General features: G+C 45.5%; 2 protein-coding genes and 1 long non-coding RNA gene across 3 annotated transcripts; 1 reads left to right on the top strand and 2 right to left on the bottom strand.

Moving 5' to 3' along the window:
• Positions 1-845: 845 nt before the first annotated feature.
• Positions 846-3038, bottom strand: LOC115947523 (keratin-associated protein 5-5-like). Its single transcript, XM_034073456.1, has 2 exons — positions 2933-3038; positions 846-2525 (listed from the first exon to the last, which is right to left on the bottom strand). Exon 2 carries the CDS (start codon positions 2484-2486, stop codon positions 1215-1217), a length of 1272 nt encoding a protein of 423 aa, XP_033929347.1. The 5' UTR covers positions 2487-2525; positions 2933-3038; the 3' UTR covers positions 846-1214.
• A 7006-nt stretch (positions 3039-10044) lies between these two features.
• LOC117438062 (putative small proline-rich protein 5) lies at positions 10045-11342 on the bottom strand. The gene is made up of 2 exons (XM_034073452.1): positions 11191-11342; positions 10045-10658 (listed from the first exon to the last, which is right to left on the bottom strand). Exon 2 carries the CDS (start codon positions 10635-10637, stop codon positions 10341-10343), a length of 297 nt encoding a protein of 98 aa, XP_033929343.1. The 5' UTR covers positions 10638-10658; positions 11191-11342; the 3' UTR covers positions 10045-10340.
• A 4362-nt stretch (positions 11343-15704) lies between these two features.
• Positions 15705-17749, top strand: LOC117438064 (uncharacterized). Its single transcript, XR_004550632.1, has 2 exons — positions 15705-16095; positions 16621-17749. It is a non-coding gene; the product is annotated as an uncharacterized lncRNA (long non-coding RNA).
• Positions 17750-22288: the final 4539 nt, after the last annotated feature.

Raw genomic sequence — 22288 nt, 5'->3', positions numbered from 1 at the left:
TGTAATATGGAATGGGATCTCCTTCTGCCAGTGGAATTTACCTATTAGTAAAAGACTCCTAAAGACCTGAGTTTATGGAAGAGCCTTACATGGGAGAGAAGACTATTCTAATGCAGACTTTGTGTATGCTCTGAAGATCTGGTTGAGGGAAGCAATCAAGACAGTGCTCAAGGCATTTTCCTGAGCCATGCAATTCAGAGCTGAGTCCTGAATTTTAATAGTAAAGGAAGTCTCAGCCAGGTACAAAAGGTCTCGTTGACTCATGTGTGTGTTATTTTAGGAATGAAGCTTTTAAGTTGTATGCTAAAACCTGGCTGTCATTCCAACTGCTTGGAATCCAGGAATGCTGCATATGAAAGTCTCTGTTCACACAGGAATAATTAAAGAACATAAAGTGTTTTCTGAAATCTATTGCTTTGAAAATGGAAGTGGAAGAAGATGGTGCCTGCTCTTCACTGAGTAATGAGCTCCTCTCAGTACCTAGTGAAATACCTGTTGTACATCGTGAGTTTCTTATGCATCTTATGGAATGGTGTGTCTTCAGATGGTGGGGTTCTGCAGACTTCATTCCAACTGTGCCCTTTGAGTTTTATTTACTTTAACCATTAAGCTGTAGAGTAAAAATTGAGCTGAGGCAGATGATCAGTACATGGAAGGAGGAATCATCACCAATGATGATCCAGTTTACGCTAATAGCATTGCTGGACAGCTCTTTGTTCCCTTAATGTTCTGCTGTGCCATGGGAGCAGGTCTGTAGCCAGCAGGAGCCTGGCAGAAGACACAGGAACAGCAGCAGAATGAGGACGTGTTCTGGGCAAAGTGATGTAAAAACAACCAAAGCAAGATTTTGTGTTTTGCTCAATACTAACTTTTATTGTCTACAAATGAAGAGAGGGAATGAAGAACGATAACATAAACAGCAAAGAGAGCCCAAGTCCCATACACCAAGAAGAGAATTAACAGCCCCACTAATATCTAACAGCTCTTTTGCCTTACATGATGGGTGACATATTCAAGTGCACTGCAGATGTTCAATAATGAAAAGGCAGGAAGAAGACAGCTCAAGTTTGAAAACAAGAAGAAAATCACAAGGTGTTTACTCCATCATCATGCGAACCAGGAGCAAATGAGCAGGTTTTCATCTCCCTGTGCCTGTTCTTGTTGTGTACCAGAGATGGGAGCCGGCAGAGCTGCTTTTACTACCCAGAGCTGGCTCAGCAAAGCCTCTTGATTGAGGTACAGCACTGCTGGATGGGAATGCCATACTTCCTCATGGGAGAGCAGCATGGCACAGGGCTGCAACGCAGCACAATGGGCTTCTTCACGGTGTAGGAGCAGCAAGACAGACATGCAGGAGGGCAGCAAGGGCGGCAGGTACAGCAGCAGGGTACCTGGCCACAGCAACAGCAGGTCTTCTGGCACACCTTGGTTTCACAGACGGACTGCTGGCATGGATCACAGCAGGTAGACTGCTGGCATGGGTCACAGCAGACAGACTGCTGGCATGGGTCACAGCAGGTAGACTGTTGGCATGGGTCACAGCAGGTAGACTGCTGGCATGGGTCACAGCAGGTAGACTGCTGGCATGGGTCACAGCAAGTAGACTGCTGGCATGGGTCACAACAGGGCTTCTGGCATGGGTCACAGCAGACAGACTGTTGGCATGGGTCACAACAGGGCTTCTGGCATGGATCACAGCAGACAGACTGTTGGCATGGGTCACAGCAGACAGACTGTTGGCATGGGTCACAACAGGGCTTCTGGCATGGATCACAGCAGACAGACTGTTGGCATGGGTCACAGCAGGGCTTCTGGCATGGATCACAGCAGGGCTTCTGACATGGGTCACAGCAGACAGACTGTTGGCATGGGTCACAACAGGGCTTCTGGCATGGGTCACAGCAGACAGACTGCTGGCATGGGTCACAGCAAGGCTTCTGGCATGGGTCACAGCAGACAGACTGCTGGCATGGGTCACAACAGGGCTTCTGGCATGGGTCACAGCAGACTGTCTTTTGGCATGGGTCACAGCAGACTGTCTTCTGGCATGGGTCACAGCACACAGACTGTTGGCATGGGTCACAGCAGGTAGACTGCTGGCATGGGTCACAACAGGGCTTCTGGCATGGGTCACAGCAGACAGTCTTTTGGCATGGGTCACAGCACACAGACTGCTGGCATGGGTCACAGCAGACAGTCTTCTGGCATGGGTCACAACAGGGCTTCTGGCATGGGTCACAGCAGCAGGACTGCTGGCATGGGCTGCAACAGACGGTCTTCTGGCATGGCTGGCAGCAGACGGTCTTCTGGCATGGGTCACAGCAGACGGTCTTCTGGCATGGGTCACAGCAGACGGTCTTCTGGCATGGGTCGCAGCAGCAGGACTGCTGACATGGGCTGCAACAGACGGTCTTCTGGCATGGCTGGCAGCAGCACACAGCCTTGCTCTTCACAACGGAGCAGCATCCGCATCTGCAACAGTGCATGTTGTTTGTTGAGTGGTCAAGGCTGGAAGGAGCGAGGACCTGAAACACAGAGTACTTTCAGATACAACTTCTTCCCAAGTATATAGAGGTCTGCTTTGTTTTAGCGTTTAAATGCTGCTAAGTCCAATGGCAGTAGCCACATCATACACTGCTCCCAGCTTCTTTGCTTTGACTTCCATCCCAAGCAGCTTATTTTCCACTTTGCTCTTTCTACCAACTGTCTTTTGCAGTAAGCAATAGACCAACAGGCTTGGAAAGCCTGCGTTTCAGAGAGAGCTGGAGCTCACAGAATCATAGAATAGTCTGGTTTGGAAGGGACCTTTGAAGGTCCTTTAGTCCAACAACCCTCAAAGATCAGAATCAAAGACACATTTCAATTCATTGCTTGACCAAAACCAAATGAGAACCATTGCCATCAAAGAACACCGCTAATGGGTAACACTTACCGTGCTAACTGAGTGGTGCAGTTGAGTGAGGAGCAAAGGGATGGGGAGACCTTTTATTTAGCTCCAAATTGTCCTTCCGGAAATGAGGTACCCCACAGCAATTCGTGATTTATGTGCTAAGCCTATACTTATTTGTTGAATGGGCCTTCATCTGTTTAGTCTTTGCCTCATTATTTCCGACCAACCCATCCATTCTGAGTTATTATCCATTTGTTCTGTAAATTTTTTACAGTTTTTTAATGTCAAGTTAAATGGCAGTGTCAATTGCAGATTGACATCTGGTGTGATGCTTGTGAACTGCATAAGAGGCATGTTTCTGCTCATTTTGCATATGGTAATGCGGTTATGTTGTGATGCTATGTGGCTTGTTCAGAGCTAGTGAGTCCTCAATTAACATAAAATCCATAATTAAGATTGAGGAGCAGTCAGTTCCATGGACGTGCAGAGGCCTTCTGGACGTCAGGCACTTCTCAGAATTCCAGAGAGTGTAATTCCATGCCCCCATGGTTTGATTATGGTTGTAGAAATGCTAAAGCCCAATGTCTGTCTTTGGAGTCTCTGCTCATCAGAAGGGCATATATGTGACAGAAAGTTCTTGACATAGAATCATAGAATGGCTTGGGTTGGAAAGGACCTGAAGATCATCCAGTTCTAACCCCCTGCCATAGGCAGGGATACCTCACACTAGAGCAGGTTGTCCAAGGCTCTGTTCAGCCTGGCTTTGAGCACTGCCAGGGATGGGGCAGCCACAGCTCCTCTGGGCACCCTGTGCCAGCGCCTCAGCACCCTCACAAGGAAGAACTTCTTCCTTATATCTAACATCTCAACCTTTTCTGCCTCACCCCATCCATGCACGGGATAAAGCCTGCCCTTGGCCTTGCCAATATCAGGAATATTAGGTGCAAAGGACTGTGTGAATTTATCATGGAAGTTTGGAATAGAATCGGGGTCAAATTGGTGTCTGTGTTTTCCCAATTCCTTTGGAATATCTTTAAATAACAGAAAAATGCAAAACTTTCCTGGCAGTTTTACATCCTGTTTATGTTCAGCACAACTTCATCAGCAAAATTCCTATTCCTTTTTTTCTTTCCAGTTGTATTGTGCCCTCGAGTCATGAAAGATCCACCTACTCCTGTTACGTTTGGAATAACTCAAGGCTCAGTCCTCAGTCGCCCATTGGCAGTCATTAGTGCTGATGTTAATGATCACACTGCAATTATTCATTGATGAAGCTGATACTTAGTTTGCGTGAAAGCCTGAAGGCCTCACGTGATGCCCTGAGCACCTTCAGGATTTCCAGTTAAACTATGTCTTTGCCAAAATATACCTGTCTCCGGTCAGAAGGGATCCATGGGACCCCAACCCATGACTGATGTGATCAAATGTCTTGGGTCTGAGATCACCCAAAAAGGGAGGGATGCTCCTGCTGTGGTAGGACCAAAGGACCCTTGGGACTATCTCCTATAATATGCTGCTTCACTGGAGATATTCTGATTTCTGCTGAGATGAAGGAGAGAACATTCTGTCTTCATGCAGAAACACAGTGGGATGCGTGCCACAGATCCTGAGGGAAGACAGGTCATTGTGAACCTTCTGTTTGCTTTCCAGTGACATAAAGCATCTGTTTCCACTCAGTCTCTGTTGGGTAGCTGCTGTTTCTATTTGACTACATCCCAGCTTTGAGAACCATAGAAAGAAACCACCCAGGCTTGCTTTGAGGAATTCAAAAGACCATGAGGTCACCACCACTCCAGGCAAGCTCTTTCCAAGTTCAATATTGCTGTCCACTAAAACACAGGCTTTGATTCCTACTGAGTTTGGCTTCATGCTAATGACTGGGTTAGGCTGGGTCACTGCCACCCATTATAGTCTAATTAGTGATAGAGATTTACACCAGCTGTGTACCTGCTTCTCAGCTAACAATAAAGGAGGCTCATGGGAAGCTGGGAGGTGGGTTTTGGTCTTGCAGGTGAATGTCAGGAGGCTCTGGTTTTAGGAACATGGAGGTCCAGGAGCAGGTAGGTAAAATAAGGGCTATTGGTCAAAATTAGGCAGTTTTCTGTGTGATGTTGTAGGGATCTGGTGCATTGATTCATGCAGGGTACCTCTGAGTGAGAACCCTCTTGCTGCTGCTAGAGCTGATTGTGAACATCAGAGATGCCTGAAGCCATTTGGGATAGATCCATAGACAGCTAAGGTTTTACAAGAGAAAAGATTCAAATTTGACCCCAAACAAGATCACAAGTGGATTTTACATTGAGTGAATGAACTTAGCAGGCTCTGTGAGATGCCCAGAGTAACACTGCTCTGTTTGGATTTGAAAACTATGGATGCAGTGAAGCAATCCTTGCTGTGAAGCAGCTAAGGCAAATTCCTCCTCATTAATCCTTAGGGGTTTGCTCATGGTTTATCCTGGTTGTATAAATCCGCTGCTACATTATTTAGTCAGCAGAGCAGAAATGTTCCTCTAAGCCATCTAGAGCGTTAGGCATAGAGGATTTCTTCTCTTGTGAAATGTCTATGGGCTCTGATGTGAAAGGAAGTATTCGAATGAGGTAAACCATTCATAAAATCTTTGGTCCTTAATGTTCCAACTCTTCCAAGGTTGACAAATACATGGAATAGAATAGAGCAGAAATTAAATGAGCTTTGTTCTCATTTCCCTGTGATCGCTGCCATATCTCATCTTCAAGTTAATGGGAACTTCAAGCTTGAGCACAGCAGAAAGAGCAACCAGTTCAGAAGCTTTTTGCCTTTTGTGGGTTTTGGAAAAGGAGGAAGTACAGTGTGCTGTGATTAGTCACAGAATAGAGTCGGAGGCTTGGGTAGCAGGGGAAAGTGAACTTGAAGACAAAATCACTCCTGTGGACAAAACCCCCTTCCTAACTGGAAAGTGAAGAATGAGTAAGGGAAAGAGCTTTTAATGCAGCTCCACGGGTCGCATGGGAATGAGCCATCTCTTAGCAATGACAACAACTTGAATGGAGGTGAGTAACTAATTGCTCCCTGCATCCCGTTTGCAACTTTTCCTTTTTAGCTGTTCCTCTATAATGACCATTTTCTCCTTAACCTATAAATAACTAATTCCAATTACTTATATACCAAGTGGTCATTTACAAGGTACTTGCCACTCAGCCAACTCATTTCCCACGCCTGCACTTGGATGGATGAATCACGCTGGAGAAACCTGTCATTTTACACTGTAGAAATAGTTTAATTGTTCGAAACCCCCCAGGATTAGCTTTGTTTTGTTTCCAAATATAGCAGCAGCTTTTAAAGGTGACATCTGCAGTGAAAACATGAAGGTGCAGACCAGGCCCCCGGCTCTAACTCTGAAAACCCCTTTGCTGAGCTCAGTGCAAGGCTTTGGTTTCACCAGCAGTTAACACACATTTCTCCTAGCCCTCTGCATGTGTTGCAGCACTCCTGGCATCCCTGGTGGTGCTGTGGGTGTTTTCCTTCACTTTCACGTTTCCTTGGCATTCCTCCTTTTCTAGCTATGTTCACCAGTGATTAAAGCATGGCTCCAAAGCCACAAGACAAAACCCGATGCCACCAGGCAAGCAGATACGATGGAGCAGTGACTAAAACCATCCAGAACTGTTAGGTAGGATTGATATATAATTTTTATTGTCTTGCTGGAGATTGAAACAGCAAAGCAAGAAAGAAACTATTCCCAGTGGGCAGTGGTCTTTGCTTTGGCAGAAAGATTAACACTTCAAAGCTCATTAAACTGAGAAGCTTGTCCTAATACCATGATACCCTCCAACCCTATTAAAGGTGTTTGCTTGCAGAGGAGCAAGGGCTGGCAAGTAATGAGCAAGGAGATGAGCTTGAGGTTTTGGGTGAGATCCAATGCTGGGGTTAAATCCTGCTGTTAGTACTTGGGGCATTTTGGTGGCAGGTCACAGATGTTCTTGGTGTACTGGGGGCAGTAGCGCTGCACAGGGGGGGAGTAACGCTGCATAGGGGGGCAGTAACGCTGCACAGGGGGGCAATAGGACTGCACAGGGGTGTAGCAGGGCGTCACGTAGGTGAACTTCTGCACAGGCTGCCTCTGGATGGTGTAATGGCAGGAGGATCCTGAGCTGTGGCAGCCGGAGTGGGATCCATGGCAGCCAGAGCTGGATCCATGGCAGGAGGACTCATAGTCGTGGCAGGATCCACGGGAGCACATCTTCCTGGAGTATTGGCAAAGCTGTCAAGAGCAAGAGATCCATGTGGTGACAGGAGCCCCAGATTTACTTCTTCTATTCCCTCCTTTGGAACTAGAATTATCTTAAGGTCTTTCCAACCAAAACCATGATTCCAACTCATGATTCTTGAGATCCGCAGGGAACCCCTCTCACTTTTTGCATACCTAATCCAGACTGAATCATAGAATCATAGAACAGTTTGGGTTAGAAAGGACCGTAAGATCATCCAGTTCCAACCCCTGCCATGGGCAGGGACACCTCACACTAAACCAGGTCACCCAAGGCTCTGTCCAACCTGTCCTTGGGCATTGCCAGGGATGGAGCATTCACAACTTCCTTGGGCAACCCATTCCAGTGCTCAGCACCCTTACGGTAAAGAACTTCTTCCTTGTATCCAATCTAAACTTCCCCTGTTTAAGTTTTAATCCTTTACCCCTTGTCCTGTCACTATAGTCCCTAGTGAAGAGTCTCTTCCCAGAAACCTTGTAGGCCCCCTTCAGATACTGGAAGGCTGCTATGAGGTCTCCAAGCAGCCTTCTCTTCTCCAGGCTGAATGTACCCTCAGTCCTGCTTAATCTGTTTGCTCTGGTAACTGCTGTGTGAAGCTAAATCCCTTCAAGCCAACACAAACTCCATGAACCACTCCCAGATCTCATCACCCTTGTGAACCAGAATGGAGCTCATTTTGCCTGAGGAACCCTTCGTGTGCTGCACCTTCCCTGGTGATCCCATCCCTCCATCCACCATCCACAATACCTGCCTCAGAGCCCCACAAAGTTGCCAGGCATTTAGCTAAATCCCAGCTCCCAAGCTCCTTAGAAACCTTTAGTGGAGCATCAACCAAGATAGTAAAATTGGTCTTACCCTCGTCAGCTACAAGGAGAAGTGTCTGGAAGCAAAGGTGAGTGACTGAGGAGGACTGCATTGAGTGATCTTTTATATGGCTTCAAGAGGTTATCTCGGATGTGAGACATCTCTTTGTAATGGCAATTTAATTACTTCCACGCTAAATCCTGGCAATGTTTGCACTACCCTATATTTTGCCTTTCCTCTTTGACACACAGTATATCATCCGATATGTAATTCCTAATGGATTTTCCATAAGGATTTTGGAAGGCATCTTCTTGCCGTTTCCTGGAGATTAACACTAATCTCATAGGTGTTAATTAGCTTGTGAATGGGCCACTGGGATTGCATCAGTAATTTAAAGGTCTTTATATCTCAGCAATGCTGACTCCTGTGATAGGGCCTACGGTTCTGTGCGGGTGACAGCTCAGGATTATAATTTATATGTTGTTGAATGCCAGGAGGAAATGGGATTATGAACTCCACAACTCACGGGTATGGCATGATGTTGGGAAGTCTGGTGTGATCCTTTGTTTCCCTGGTACAGTAAAAACATCAAGTATTTATGATCCTTTGTATGTTCTTTGACGTGCTGACATCATCCGGTTGTTCCATGTGTATCAAAGGTTATTTAGGACTTCAGAGCAGAGAAAAATGCCTGGTGATGAACTCTTTGCAAGGTAAGAGGATGGTCTGTTTCCCTGTTCCTTGCATTTTCTTTCCCTTCATTAATACAATAGAGTTTTTCACCTGACCTCACCTGCAGAAGTGCCTGGAAAGCAAGGGATTCAGAGAAATGGAGGATTTGAGCTAAATACTGGGTTCTGTCACTGTCACTAGTGGTGACATTATGGGCACTAAAGCTGGATTTATAATCCAGTTTGACCTGGTCCTTGAAGCATGAGAAAATGAAGCCCAGAACTCATCCACCTTGGAAAATGTTACCCAGTAGAGTAATTTGCTAACTGCGTTCTCTAAAGTACTGGTGTCCTACAGCTTTTCTTCAGGCTAGAGGTGACATAACTGCTTATGGTGAGTTTTGTGCAACAAAGCAGAATTGCACAAATTCCTCAGGGACATTTTATGACTCAGTTGTGTGTCCAAAACCCAGTCAGCAAAGCTAGTGCTTGTCTGACACTTCTTCTTTTCTCTGTGCTTTGGCCTCCAGCATCACACTGATGTTCCTCAGAAATCTTGCTACCTCCTCAGCTGCCTTCAGAACCTGGGTTATCCCCACTTGAAAACTGTTTCTGAATCACATTCAGATTGTGTTCAGGAAAACAGCATCTCCAAAGAGTTATCATCTATTGCTTGTGGTTCTTTTAGGGGAGTAAGGGAAGCCCAATCTACAGTAATTAAATATCAGTTTCAGGGCAATGTGGTGGCTGATATTTGCTCAGTTACATTCAACATTGTTTGGTTTACAAGCTCTCCATAATAACACACTGAGCTGTTCAGATCTGTGTTTTACATGAGGTAGATCTTTTCCTCACATTTCTCTGCTCCATATATACTAAGAGTATATATGTATATATATATATATATATATATATGAGTATATACTACTTAGACTCAATACTGGATATGAAAAAGAAGTTTGACATCTGTTTTCAGAGGTTCAGAAGTAATAAGGGATTTGAAAATCCTTGTATGCCCAAATTCTGAAGTGGAGCTTGGAGTTGCATATACTGAGTAAGAATATTAGCAACTGTGAACTGCTTATTCCTCCTTCATTTAATGTCTCCAAATCAAAGGAATTTGCATTGAATTGATTTTGTTGTTGTGGTTGTTTTCAAAGTGATGGGACAAAACTCTGTGTAGACCAACCCATTGGCTGGTGTAAGCAGGGGAAGCTTTGTTCTGTTCAGCCCTTTTTAGGTCCATTTCATTTTTGGTAGTTGAGAACTTTTTCCCCTTCTGATGTGTCTGTTTTCTTCCTGAATGAACATGGGGATTGTTGGCCACCAACTATGGGGACATTTTGAGAATAGGAAGAAATTTGACTGAAGAACCAGAAAACAAATGAAAAAGCATAAAAAAAGGAATTAAGAAACTGAAGCACAATACAGGTCTCATGAATGGTAAGATTTATTATTTCCCACAGCCAGATGAGTACTGGAACAGAAGTGCATAGCACAGAAAAATTCCCAACAGTAATTATGCCCTGAATAATTAGAAAGGACATTTCCTGAATAATTAGAAAGAATGACACCGTGAATGATAATTAGGGGAACACTTCATCCAGACCAGCGATGAGGCACCTGACAGAGACCCAGGGATTTCAGTAAGGATGAGATGATCCATGCCCACAGCATCCAAGGGAGGAGCGAGCCGGTGGGTCCAGGTGCCGGAGCTGGATCCTGCTGTTAGTACTTGGGGCATTTTGGTGGCAGGTCACAGACGTTCTTGGTGTACTGGGGGCAGAAGGGGGCCGGAGGGCAGTAGCGCTGCATAGGGGGGCAATAACGCTGCACAGGGGGGCAATAGGACTGCATAGGGGTGTAGCAGGGCGTCACGTAGGTGAACCTCTGCACAGGCTGCCTCTGGATGGTGTAATGGCAGGAGGATCCTGAGCTGTGGCAGCCGGAGTGGGATCCATGGCAGCCAGAGCTGGATCCATGGCAGGAGGACTCATAGTCGTGGCAGGATCCACGGGAGCACATCTTCCTGGGGTATCGGCAAAGCTGTAAGGAAGAGAAAGAGACCATCAGTCTGATACAGCTGCCCCACTGTAACCTTCTTTTTCCTTGGCTCTTTATCCATAGAAATGTTGTTTTCCTCTGTTTTGTAATGTATGCGATAACTTGACTCTAAAAGTTATCCTGGCTTGTCTTTTGGAGATGCTCTATGGTGGTCCAGCTCTGATGGGAATTTCTTTACCAAGAAGCTGCTTTTGGCTTTTTAAGTTGAATTTTACTTCTAAAACTACACTGATATGTCTGAGATCTCTCTCCCTCCATCCCCAGCAAGCCTGGGAATTAATTCCTTGCTAGGTCCCAAAGGTTGTCTTTGCAGATCTGGCCCTTCAAGTACTCCTATTTTCCTGTCACCCCATCTGCTGTGAGAAAACCATGGGCACCCTTTGTGTAGCTTACAGGTACAGCCACCAAAACTAAGAAATTCATAAGACAAAGGCAAGGTGTAAATGCAGAACTAGCCAGCTAGAATTCCTATGTGAGTTCCTCAGAGTAGAAGAATCAGTATAAGCCAACTTACCCTTTGCTGGAGCAAGCAAGAAGAGCACAGGGAGCTGCTGTTGAATGAAGGAGGAACAGAGGATGCTGATCTTTTATATCTTCCAAGGGGTTGTCTGAGACATTATGCATCTCTTGGCAATGCTGACAATTAAGTTGTCACATTCATATTTATCTTCTGTGTCTAGTTTTTTAGCGCTTCCCATTTGACACAGTCAGGAAGAACAATTATGACTTTTTTCTTAACATGTTAATAGGCAATGGATTTCCCAATCTGCTTTATAAGGGAATTTTGAAGGCAGTTGCATATTTACATATGAAAAATGAACCTAACCCTAGAGTTATTAAGTGATTTGTTGTTGGGCAACTGGTATTACATCAACATTCAATTCACAAGTGTTGACTCCTAACCCGCATGCTGCCCCTTGGTCCACATGGGAGACCATTGTGATTGATATGTGCTTTTTGTGACACAAGGGACTGTAATTATCAGCCACGACTCACATGGACTCTGCTTAGAGAGAAGTCATGTTGACTAGCTCAAGCATACCTAACACCTCAACACCGGAGATGACACTAGAAGGATGTCCCCAGTTCCATTTCTTCCATTCCATTTCTGAGTCCACTAGCCATCAGCTCTCTTCCCCTTCTGCCACAATATTATCCTGTTTACATTCATCCTAGAAGGGGATTTCAAATCCTAAGCAGGAAGTATTTATGCTGGGAAGTTATCACCTGTTGGCATCCTGTTTTCAGATCCCAAATTGCTTCAGGCTCCTGTCTTACTTAAGCAATTTTGTAATTTTTCCTCATTACAGTGTTTCCTTATTTACCATCAAATTTCCCTCACAAAGGCCCAAAACTTGACTTCAAGACAATAAAATGGGTAATTGTTCTTTTCCCGTGACTTTTCCCTAGGTGGTACTCTTTGGGAGTGTCCCATAAGTCAGTCCTGCTGCAACCAGAACAAGGGGGGCCTAAATGTGCTAACCAAGTTCAGAAGGGAGCAGCTACCCTTCTTGAGATGGTCTTCATATCTTTCAGGGTTTATTTTCATGTCATTTTTTTGGGGGGGGAGCAAATAAACTGCTACTCTGCCAACAGTTCTGTGTTCAAATTCAGTTTTGTATTCAAAATCTTAATGATGCTAATTCATTATGAATATGAAACTACATCCTGGAAATGCAGTTTCATGTTCTGACTGAGGTTCGTTCTTTTTCAAGGCCAAGATTGAGCAAAACTACTGGTTTTTTAAAGTCTTTTGGAGCCTTTATTTATGAAAATCTCACCTACAGTGTTCTGAAAAGCACTGAGAGTTATGAGTAATGAAGGAATGGTTCATCTAGGTTGATGAAGTGGTATTTTTGGGGAAGTCACTTATGTCATTTCTCCACCATACAGGCTGCACCTAACCCTTTTGCAGATACTCAGAGTTAATGATGGAAGCTGAAGCTTGTTGTCAAACTCTTTGTGAAACCATTGCAGAGAAACAGGCCCTGGCGGAAGGAAGCGAGCAATCCTGTTCTAGAATAGATGTCTCAGCTAGATGGGTTGTCAGCTGAGTGGATAAGGATAGTCTTAGGTTATCAGAAGTAGTGAGAGATTTAGCATTTATTTTTAACAGTGTGGGATTTTCGTTGAAAACACTAATTTGAAGTTCAGGGAAGGAAGTGGAGGGATAGAGAAGAATCTGAGACACCTATTTGCATTTATTAGACACCTCAAAATGTTTGTAATCCTGAATCAGAGTGACAAATGAAGTATGAAGAGCTGCTGAAGTAGGGAACTGGGAAAGACAGTCCTAGGCTACACAGGGTACAGGTTGGCTCATTGTGTGCTTGTCTATAAATGCTCCCATCTGCTGCAAAATTGCATTTGGAATGATGGGTTTTCGTTCACTTAGAAAATTTGGGATGTGTGCATTTTGTGATAAATTGGAGAAGAAAAGAATGAGAAGTCAGAGGTGAGGATGATTCTTGAGTAAAGAGGATAAAATAATCATAAAATCTTTCATTTTTTTTCTTGGAAATGAAATTTTATTGTCTCGTCATAATGTTTTAGAGGTTGACATATCACATGTAAGCCACCACCAGCAGAAACCAGTCCCAGTCTTTTGGGAAAGAGCATAGAACAGATCTGATTTATGTTTTGAAGGAAATTCCAATCACAGATGAGGTGATCAAGGATTCACACAGACCAAAAAATGGGAAGAGAGAGCCAAGGATTCAAGCTTTAGGCATCAAGAGCATCCAAGGGAGGAGCGAGCCGGTGGGTCCAGTGCCGGGGCCTGATCCTGCTATTAGTACTTAGGGCATTTTGGTGGCAGGTCACAGACGTTCTTGGTGTACTGGGGGCAGAAGGGGGCCGGAGGGCAGTAGCGCTGCATAGGGGGGCAGTAACGCTGCACAGGGGGGCAATAGGACTGCACAGGGGTGTAGCAGGGCGTCACATAGGTGAACCTCTGCACAGGCTGCCTCTGGATGGTGTAATGGCAGGAGGATCCTGTGTCGTGGCAGGAGGAGTGGGATTCATGGCAGGAGGTTTCGTGGCTGTGGCAGGCCCTGCGGGAACACATCTTTCCAGAGTATTGGCAAAGCTGGAAGGAAGAGAGAATTGGTCATGCTGGTGCAGTGGCCGCAGTCTATACAAGCATACCCGCGTTCTCTAATATGCTCTGGATTTCCCCTTTTCCTTAATAATTCCTAATTCTTCAGGAATAAGAAAGTGATTTCAATGCTGGTTAGTATTTATAAGGATGTATATTATGTGCTGATTTACATCCCCCACTAAAAACATGAGCTTTTACAGCTGCAATTTGCTTTGCAGAGAAAAACTACTTAAAATATCTATTTCCCATAAGCAACCCCAGGCCCTTCAGTGTCTTCTACTCAAAAACTTCAAAGCCTCTTTTCCATAAAGTCTTCTTTCTATATTTTCCATTTTTTTTTTGTTTATCTTTAGCCTCATCCTGCTCACCCTGTATCCCACTTGTCGTTTGAGTGAATAGAACAGCTTTTGTGAGTAACAAGAGCTTGGTCTCTGGCATAGCCAAAGTCAAGACGTGAGGAGTTTCATACTCCAACTCTGCCAAATCTTGTACAAAAGTATCTGTTTCATAAAGGAACTCAAGAGAAACAGAAAAATTGGACTTACCCCTTCAGCAACAGGAATGAATGTGTTTAGAAGCAAAGAAGCGAATGAAGGGAACTGGGATGAGAAACCTTTTATACTCTTCCAAAGGTTTATCTGGGACATGAGGCATCTCTTGGCAAGTGTAACCTAATTACATATCCCAACCCATTTTATCCCCTGTATTCAGCTTCCCACATTTTCCCTTTGATGCACTGTACTTTTTGCATTGTAATTGTCCCGTAGGATATTAATAGCACTTTAATTCCTCTGCCTCCCTATGAAAGATATTGGAAGGTATTTCACACAAAGTGACGCCAATACCAAAGAAACTACTGGATCTGGTCACGGGCAGCAAGTATCAAGGGGAAGAGATGTTTGTAATTCAGAAGAACCATTTCCTCAAGCAGTGCCAGGATGTCACATGGACTGAGAGCTAAATGTGATCACACCTCCATGTGCAAGAAAAATCATTGCTAATGTTAACACGTGTGGATTATGTTTAGGGCAGGAATACTTCAGCTGAATCGCCTAATTGTACAGGACATTGTAATGAGAGAACCAGCATTATCCCATTGATGTGTTCACTAGTATCTTCAACCTGTCTGCATGGTGTGTCCTATCAAGGATTTTTCTTATTCTTTTGTGGTGGGTTGACCTGTCATAACATAAGAAGGACATGGAACTGTTGGAGCAAGTCCAGAGGAGGCCACGAGGATGATCAGGGCTGGGGCATCTCCCACACAAAGACAGGCTGAGAACACTGGGGCTGTTCAGCCTGGAGAAGAGAAGCTGTGTGGAGACCTCAGAACAGATTCCAGTGTCTGAAGGAGGCTACAAGGATGCTGGGGAGGGACTCTATTGGGGACTGTAGTGATAGGACAAGGGGTGATGGGTTCAGACAGAAACAGGGGAAGTGCAGGTTAAATATAAGGAAGTTGTTCCCTGTGAGGGTGCTGAGGCGCTGGCACAGGCTGCCCAGAGAAGTGGTAAATGCTCCATCCCTGGCAGTGTTCAAGGCCAGGCTGGATGGGGCATGGAGCAACCTGGAAGAGTGTGAGGTATCCCTGCCCATGTTCCAGGGGGATGGAACTAGATGAACGTAAGGTTCTTTTCAACCCAAACCATTCTATGACCCCACCTGGTCATATTTATTATGGGAAAATGCATTTGACAGGGCTGTAGCTCAAGAAAAAGTAAACCAAGCTGTGTAATCTGGTAGGGGTAGATGCTTCAGAGCCTGGATTTTCCTGTGAATCATGGATGAACACTGGTCTTCCTCTCCGTGCCTATGTACAGGTCATGCCCATCTAACCCAGCAATTACGCTTTCTTGTCCCATAAAAGGCAAGAATGTGTCAACACCAGGATGGCATTGTGGATTAGACTTCAGGCACAACTGATTTTGGGTGATGCTCTCCTGACTCACTGGGATCCCTCAAACAGGTCCATTCACCTCCGTGTTTCAGTATCACAATGTACAGAATGAACCCATAAATATTTTGCTGTAAAGTTTCATTTCGGCTGTAGTTAGGCAACACCTTTAGAAACCTTTGATCTTGTATGGAGTAAATATGTTGTCATATAAAAGACAGGAGATAGTAAAAATACAAAAGTACATCAGACATAGATATTGGCAACTAAAGGCACAAACAAACCTGGCTGTGGTCAGGGGAGAGCAAAGACCCAATTCTCTAGGAGCGCATCACTGCTGAAGCCTCCAGCTTTATAAAGTTCCCCTGTTTCAGGCCATTCCCTTCAGTTTGACTTCTCCCATTGCTCTCCTGTTCTTGACTAAGGTACGTGATTTGACTGATCATCCAGGGCATTTATGAAAGCTATATGCTGTATGTAGACTATAGCTCTGTGTTTACCCACTTGACTTGGCTCTGCTTCAAACTGCTTGTTTATTGTGCATGGTGCAAGAAAGAGATACTTTCCATGGAGTATTTCTGATATTTCATTGATAACCAGAACAATAGAAATTAGGTTTTTGGAATAAATATCCAACTTGCAGGAAAAACATGATAGTATCTTATATGTCATTCAGAAGATATGTTATAGACAATGATAAAATAGGGAGGGGGGGTGGTGGGTGGAAAAAGGCAAAAGTTTCTATAGTAAGTCCTCTATTTTTGGTGGGCCCTGCTTATCTTGAAGTGCATAGCATCACTATGAAGTGATCATAGAATCATAGAATGGTCTGGGTTGGAAAGGACCCTAAGAACATCTAGTTCCAACCCCCCAGAATTGCTAAATATAAAAAATGTCATTAAAAATACAAAATAATTGCATAAAAAGATATTGTCTTGCTTCCATCACAGAGCTACCTTTCCTATTGGTGATTCCACCACCCAAAATGGCATGTTCTTCTGGGAGGGAATCCTTCTTCAACTTGAACTCAACCTGGTATGACCCAGCAGGCTCCTGGCTGGACACCCGGCGCACACCTCTCCTCTATGCCTACGGCTGTGGCTGTGCCCATGGCAGAGACTTGTGCCTGGGTGGCCACGACTACCGGCACTATGGCTACTACCACTCAGTCTGCTCCGAGCCAGCACCGTGCCATGGAAATGGGTGTTCTCACTGTGCTGGGGAGCTGGGGAGCAGCTGTGAGGAGTGTGGGGCATGCCCAAGCTATGGGGTATGCTCAGAGGAGTGTTGTGGGGGATGCTGCAATTAATAGGAGACCAGGATGTGAGGGACCTTGGCATGGTCTTGGACTCTCACAAGTCTCTGTATTCAGCCACAATGCTGTGTAGGAACAATCACTTGTTTAGGGCTGAGAAAGGTTCTTGGCACATAAAATCCTTTTGCTTCTCTATTTTCTCATGTTTACCTTGGGTTTATCAGGCTTTTTGTGGTCTCCTTCTCTCCTGCTCTTCCCCTGCTGACTTGATAGAGAAAATCTCCTCTGTCTTCATGGCAGGGGGAATGGAAGGGACAATTTCCTGCTGAATTTATGCAATCTGCTTTCCTGCTTCACTTCCCAGATGCGTGTACTGAGATAACAAAACTCCAGCTCACAGGTTTGCTGTCTCTCTTCCTCAGGCTCTTTCTAAGTCTCTCCTTAAATGAATAACACAACCTGAAGTGCTTCAGCATGGCCAAGAGCGTAGGTGAAAACTTGGACTGCTTAGAAAGAATTAAGATAGGAGATTTTATCTCTCCTTCTCCTAAACGTTCTCAGTCAGGCTCAAACCCAGCCCGGAGCCTTGTGTCTGGCTTGGTTTCAGCCTCCCATTTGGCACAGGATGGGTTTGGCACTGGCAGAGGGGCACCTGGGTGTCTGGAGGGACAGGGACCATCGATGGCATCACACAACGACTTCATGCACAGTCACTCTGACCCTGATGTTCATTCCTTGCACCTGCAATCACGTACCTTGCATATGGGAATGCTGCTCCTCGTTATTTTAATTAACAGTAGTAATAAAACAAGTGTTAATAATAAGTTTCTCATTCCTTTCAAAGATGCAGTGCAAAGCCTTTGCTAATTAAATATCTAGCACATTACACACAATACTGCTCTCAAACCACAGAGGCATGAATTCCTGCTGCAATCTGCCTCCTTGCTGGTGGGCACTGGAGGAGAAGCTGGGGATGAACCCAGTGCAATGTAAAATACAACTGCTGGTTTTTATGGCCATCTGCCTATTTGATATTCTTTTATTTTTACATCTTCAAGGGAAACTTGGAAATTTTACGGTTTTTGCTGAGAAAATTTAGCTTGAACCTTGGCAGGAACTGGGAACATCTTTTTGTTTCTCAGTCTTTCTCTTGTTTTCCAGGTGTGTTGTTTATAGGGCTAGAGTTCATAGTGGGAGTCAATGGTGCAGTGCATGGTTTGACTTAAACCCAGTTTTATTTCTGATCAGCCAGTATTTCATCTAGGCAATATGGACTTCTTGGATTTTTAGGGAAGGTAGAGTTGCCTGTCTCACCCCATAGTCTCTGTTTAGAACAGCTCAGAAGGAAGATTAAATATGATGTAGTCCTTCCTCTACTTATACCCTCTTGTTTATGGTGATCAGACCCTTAGAGACTGAGTCTGCTTCTTGCTCATCAGCCATGAATGAAGCTGAATCTTTGCTTTTGGCTCCTTCAGAACATGCCTGTGATGTTCTGAGGCTCAGGGCTAGTTGTTGCAGAGCCAAGCGCTTGGACTGGTGAGAGATGCTGATCTGTACCTTCAACCCAGACAGCTTTTCCAAACCCAGCATCTGGGTTTGTCTGACAGATGCACACGGTGTGGGGACTGGAGAGCTGAGCTTAGGTACAGTGCTGCCATTGAAGTGCAAAGGGAAGGATGGGGAATGTGGAAAGCAGCTCTTGTCAATGAAGGTGGGCTTGGAGTGATGCTAAAGATAAGGAGAAGAGTAACAGTGGAAAAACACCAAGACACCAGCACATTTTGTGAGCGTTAAGTTTTAATATCACATCTTGCTACTGGAGACAGAAGCAGGAAATCAATGATTCAAACTCCCGCGTGTGCGAGGGCAGTTCACGTTTCTGCCATGCTAATGCCACTTTGCCTTATCAGGAGTGGGGAGAGGTAACACGTGCTGGAGGGAAGGGGCAGGACCTGCCCAAGCTCAGGACTGCATCTTGCATGAGGAGAAGGGAGAAGTGCAGCCCCCATTGAAAACTCCTTGTCCTTCACTTCTGCTGTGGGGGCCACTGCACTGGCTGCTTGATCTGTTGTTGCTGCTGGCAGGGAGCAGGAGCCACTGGGACCTGCCCGGGCACGGTGACCACAGGGTCCTGGGGAGGGAGGACCACGACGGGTGTCACATCCTGCACGGCGCTCACTTCGTGGCACACAACCTCCTCGGAGCCGTGGCAGGAGGAGCCTCTGCTGTGGCAGGAGCTCTCGGTGTTGTGGCAGCCTCTGTCTCCACGGGAGCACATGGTTCAGTTGGGGTGGTCAACCCTAGGGAGGAGAGACCATTGTCAGTGTGGGAAGGGCAGCACGTTTGCCTCCCTCTGCTTTGGCTTTTCCTGCTGGAGCTCGTCAGGATCTGCCCATCCCATTGCCCCAGCTTAGAGCTTTGTTCTCACCGTGCTGGACCAGCCCACACCATCTCAAAGCCCCCACGACCCCCTCAGCAGCCCTGATCTCTGTCTCTCCAAGGATCCATGAGCCATTTCCCTGCTCTCCTTTGCTGCATCCCATGAGCACCCATGTAAGACACCCTGGGATTATATCAGGCTGTGTAACAGAGAGCAAATGAACCGTGGGCTGCCAGTTTATGCTGCACTGACAAGAGTCATATTGGCAAGGGTCTGAAAACCTCACAGCCTAAAGGGGCCCTGGCACAGGCGGTGAATTTATAGCCAGGACCGGTAGTATCAGAGCCTTGGCAAAATGCACTTGCAAAGCTATGTACTCAAAATGAAAATACTCCTCTGCCTTCTTCCCTTCTTGTGTTCTCTGCTCTCTCTGTGCCATGTGGACCCAATTTCCTGAGTTATGAGCATCTAAACTGTCTTCTGAGAGCTGAGGTTTAAAGGGGTCAGAAGACATTCAGATGCAGGTAGGTGAGCTGAAGGCTGTTCATGCTGCTCCTTCCTCTCGTTGCTTAAATCTGCCTTCTTAAGTTCTTTCTTAAAGTTCTTCACTGGCAGCTTAATGTTTTCAGCTCCTGAAGATTTCTGTTTTCCAAAGGATCTCAGTAAAGCAGTCAGGCTCGGAAGTGCAATTAAAATTCACAGTTTAAACCCAAGGTTTCTTATGAAAGATCAGCCTGCTCTTTCCCATTCATTCCCGAATCCCATCCATAGAATCATAAAATGGTTAGGCTTGGAAAGGACCTTAAAACCTTTCCTTTCTTATTTCCAGTTTGTCTTTTGGAAACTGGAAGTCCTGAGCCCGGAAGTAGTGCAAACATATCTATGTGTGATAAAAATAACACATTTCACATAATAAATAGGCAGTCTTGAGACAAATTTTGAGGGCACAAAATTGCCCCAACAAGAATTTGTCTCCAATAATCCCAGCACCTGCAGACAGATCCGTCTGTTTAAGAGCATAACTCCGCTCAGCAAGTTATCATAGGAAGGACATGTTAGCAGTGGAATAGCAACTCACCTTGGCTCTGAAGGCTCTGCAGAAGGAGAGGAGTGGAGTGAATGAGTTGCTCTCCCATCTGAGAACTTTTATACAGTTCCTTACTCCCTTCCTGAAAATGCAATAAACCCCTGAGGAAAAATGACCAACGTATTTACAAAACAGCCCCACCTCTAATTATTCCCCATCTTCAAAAGCTTATTCAACCTGGTTTCTTTGATTGACTTGTCATACAGTAGATTGTCTTCCTTGTGTTACACAGCTTTAATTGCCACCCTGCCCCGTGCAGGTTGTAATGCTCGAAGAGTGAAAACCGTGTGGGTGGTTTGACTGTCTCACTGTCATGCCAAGATGAGTTTGAGGTTGCAAAATGGGTGGCAAAGGTGGCGCTTTTTTGGGTTTCTATCTTCCTGAAACCTCTTGCCCAAAGTCTGGAAGGGAGGAGAGGTCACGACGACCGGTCACCTTTAACTGCTCTTGGCAGGATTGGGTCTTGCACAGTGGACAAGAGGCAGAACTTTCAGGTCCTTGCCATAGAAACTGGTGAGTTTTTAGGAAGTCTTCATCACATGTGGATGCTGGAGTGGGAATCTTCATCAGGGAGTGAGTGATAGGACAAGGAATGGTGGGTTCAAACTTAAGGGAAGTTCAGATTAGGTATAAAGAAGAAGCTCTTCCCTGTCAGGGTGGTGAGGTGCTGGCACAGGCTGTCCAGAGAAGCTGCCATCCCTGTCAGTGTTCAAGGCAAGGTTAGACGGTGCTTGGAGCACCGTGCTCTAGTGTGACATCCCTGCCCATGACAGGGGCTTGGAACTGGATGAGCTTTAAAGTCCCTTCCAACTCAAACCATTCCATGGTTCTGATTCTATGATGTCATCTGAAAGCATCTTTAAAGTTGTCTTCACCCTCAAAGACATCTGCAGGTGCCAGAAGCTTAGCCAAGGGTCCCCCTTGATCCTGCTCTCTGAGTGTGTCATTGCCCAGAGCAATAAAAGCAGACTAATGAAGCCTGTGGTGACTGTGGCTGGCTCCAAGAGCTGCAGCTGGAAAGTGACCTGGCAAGGCCAGGTAGCGGTACAGGCCACTCTTGGATGTCTTGACTTATACCCCTGTGAATACCCCCAAAATGTGATAGTTTCTCTACCTGCATCATCTACTTCATGTCTGATTTTACGGCTGTTTCACTGATACTGACAGTTACCCCTGATTTTCATTGCTGGCATTTTTCCCTGGCCAACACTAAAAAGCCTTGACCATAATTGCTCTTTTATACTGTCTGGTTTTCTGCTATTTCAGTTGGTTTTTCATTTGTCTGCTTCTGAAACAGCAATTGTCTGTGATGGGAAATATCTGCCTGAAGAACCCTCTTGAGCAAACCTTGCACCCATGAGTAAGCTGTGAGTAAAGCACTAGCTCAGAGACCACGTACCTAGCTGACCACGCATCTCAAGCTCACCCAGCTCTTCCCTAGGGCAGGATGGGTGCATCCTGGGTGCAGAGCAGTGGTCTGGCCCTGGTGAAATCAGCTGTGCAACCATGACTTTGCAACAGCCCCAGTTTCACCTTTTTCCTCCCATTAGTAACTTGACTGTGCAATTTTTGCCCTGTGTTTTCACTCCATTTCACCTAACTGCCTCAGCAAGCATGGGAGTCAAGGTTTTCTTGGGCAGAGATGGACCGAACATCTGAAGCAGAGGGGTGACTCCCACTTGCTATCATCAAACAATTCCTGTAGCTTCTATCCAGAGGCACCAGTTCTGACTTTCATCAAGAGGCCAGATTCATGTTTACTATTCAACCTGCCTGTTTACTAACAGCCAAAGCAGAGGGGGCCATGGCTTTTGCAAGCACCAACATGCTTGTGGACAAGACTCCTGCGTTATCACACTTCATCAGCCAGGAAGAATGATGTTGCACAAGTGA

Source organism: Melopsittacus undulatus, assembly GCF_012275295.1.
Source record: "Melopsittacus undulatus isolate bMelUnd1 chromosome 20 unlocalized genomic scaffold, bMelUnd1.mat.Z SUPER_20_unloc_1, whole genome shotgun sequence".
NCBI classification, from domain to species: Eukaryota; Metazoa; Chordata; class Aves; order Psittaciformes; family Psittaculidae; genus Melopsittacus; species Melopsittacus undulatus.
The sequence above is the reverse complement of the archived record's forward strand: the minus strand, read 5'-3'. Positions and strand labels throughout refer to the sequence as shown.

What these genes read in the sequence shown, in the direction of transcription:
- LOC115947523 (XM_034073456.1), bottom strand. Translation starts at nt 2,486, where the DNA reads ATGCACTGTTGCAGATGCGGATGCTGCTCCGTTGTGAAGAGCAAGGCT.
- LOC117438062 (XM_034073452.1), bottom strand. Translation starts at nt 10,637, where the DNA reads ATGTGCTCCCGTGGATCCTGCCACGACTATGAGTCCTCCTGCCATGGA.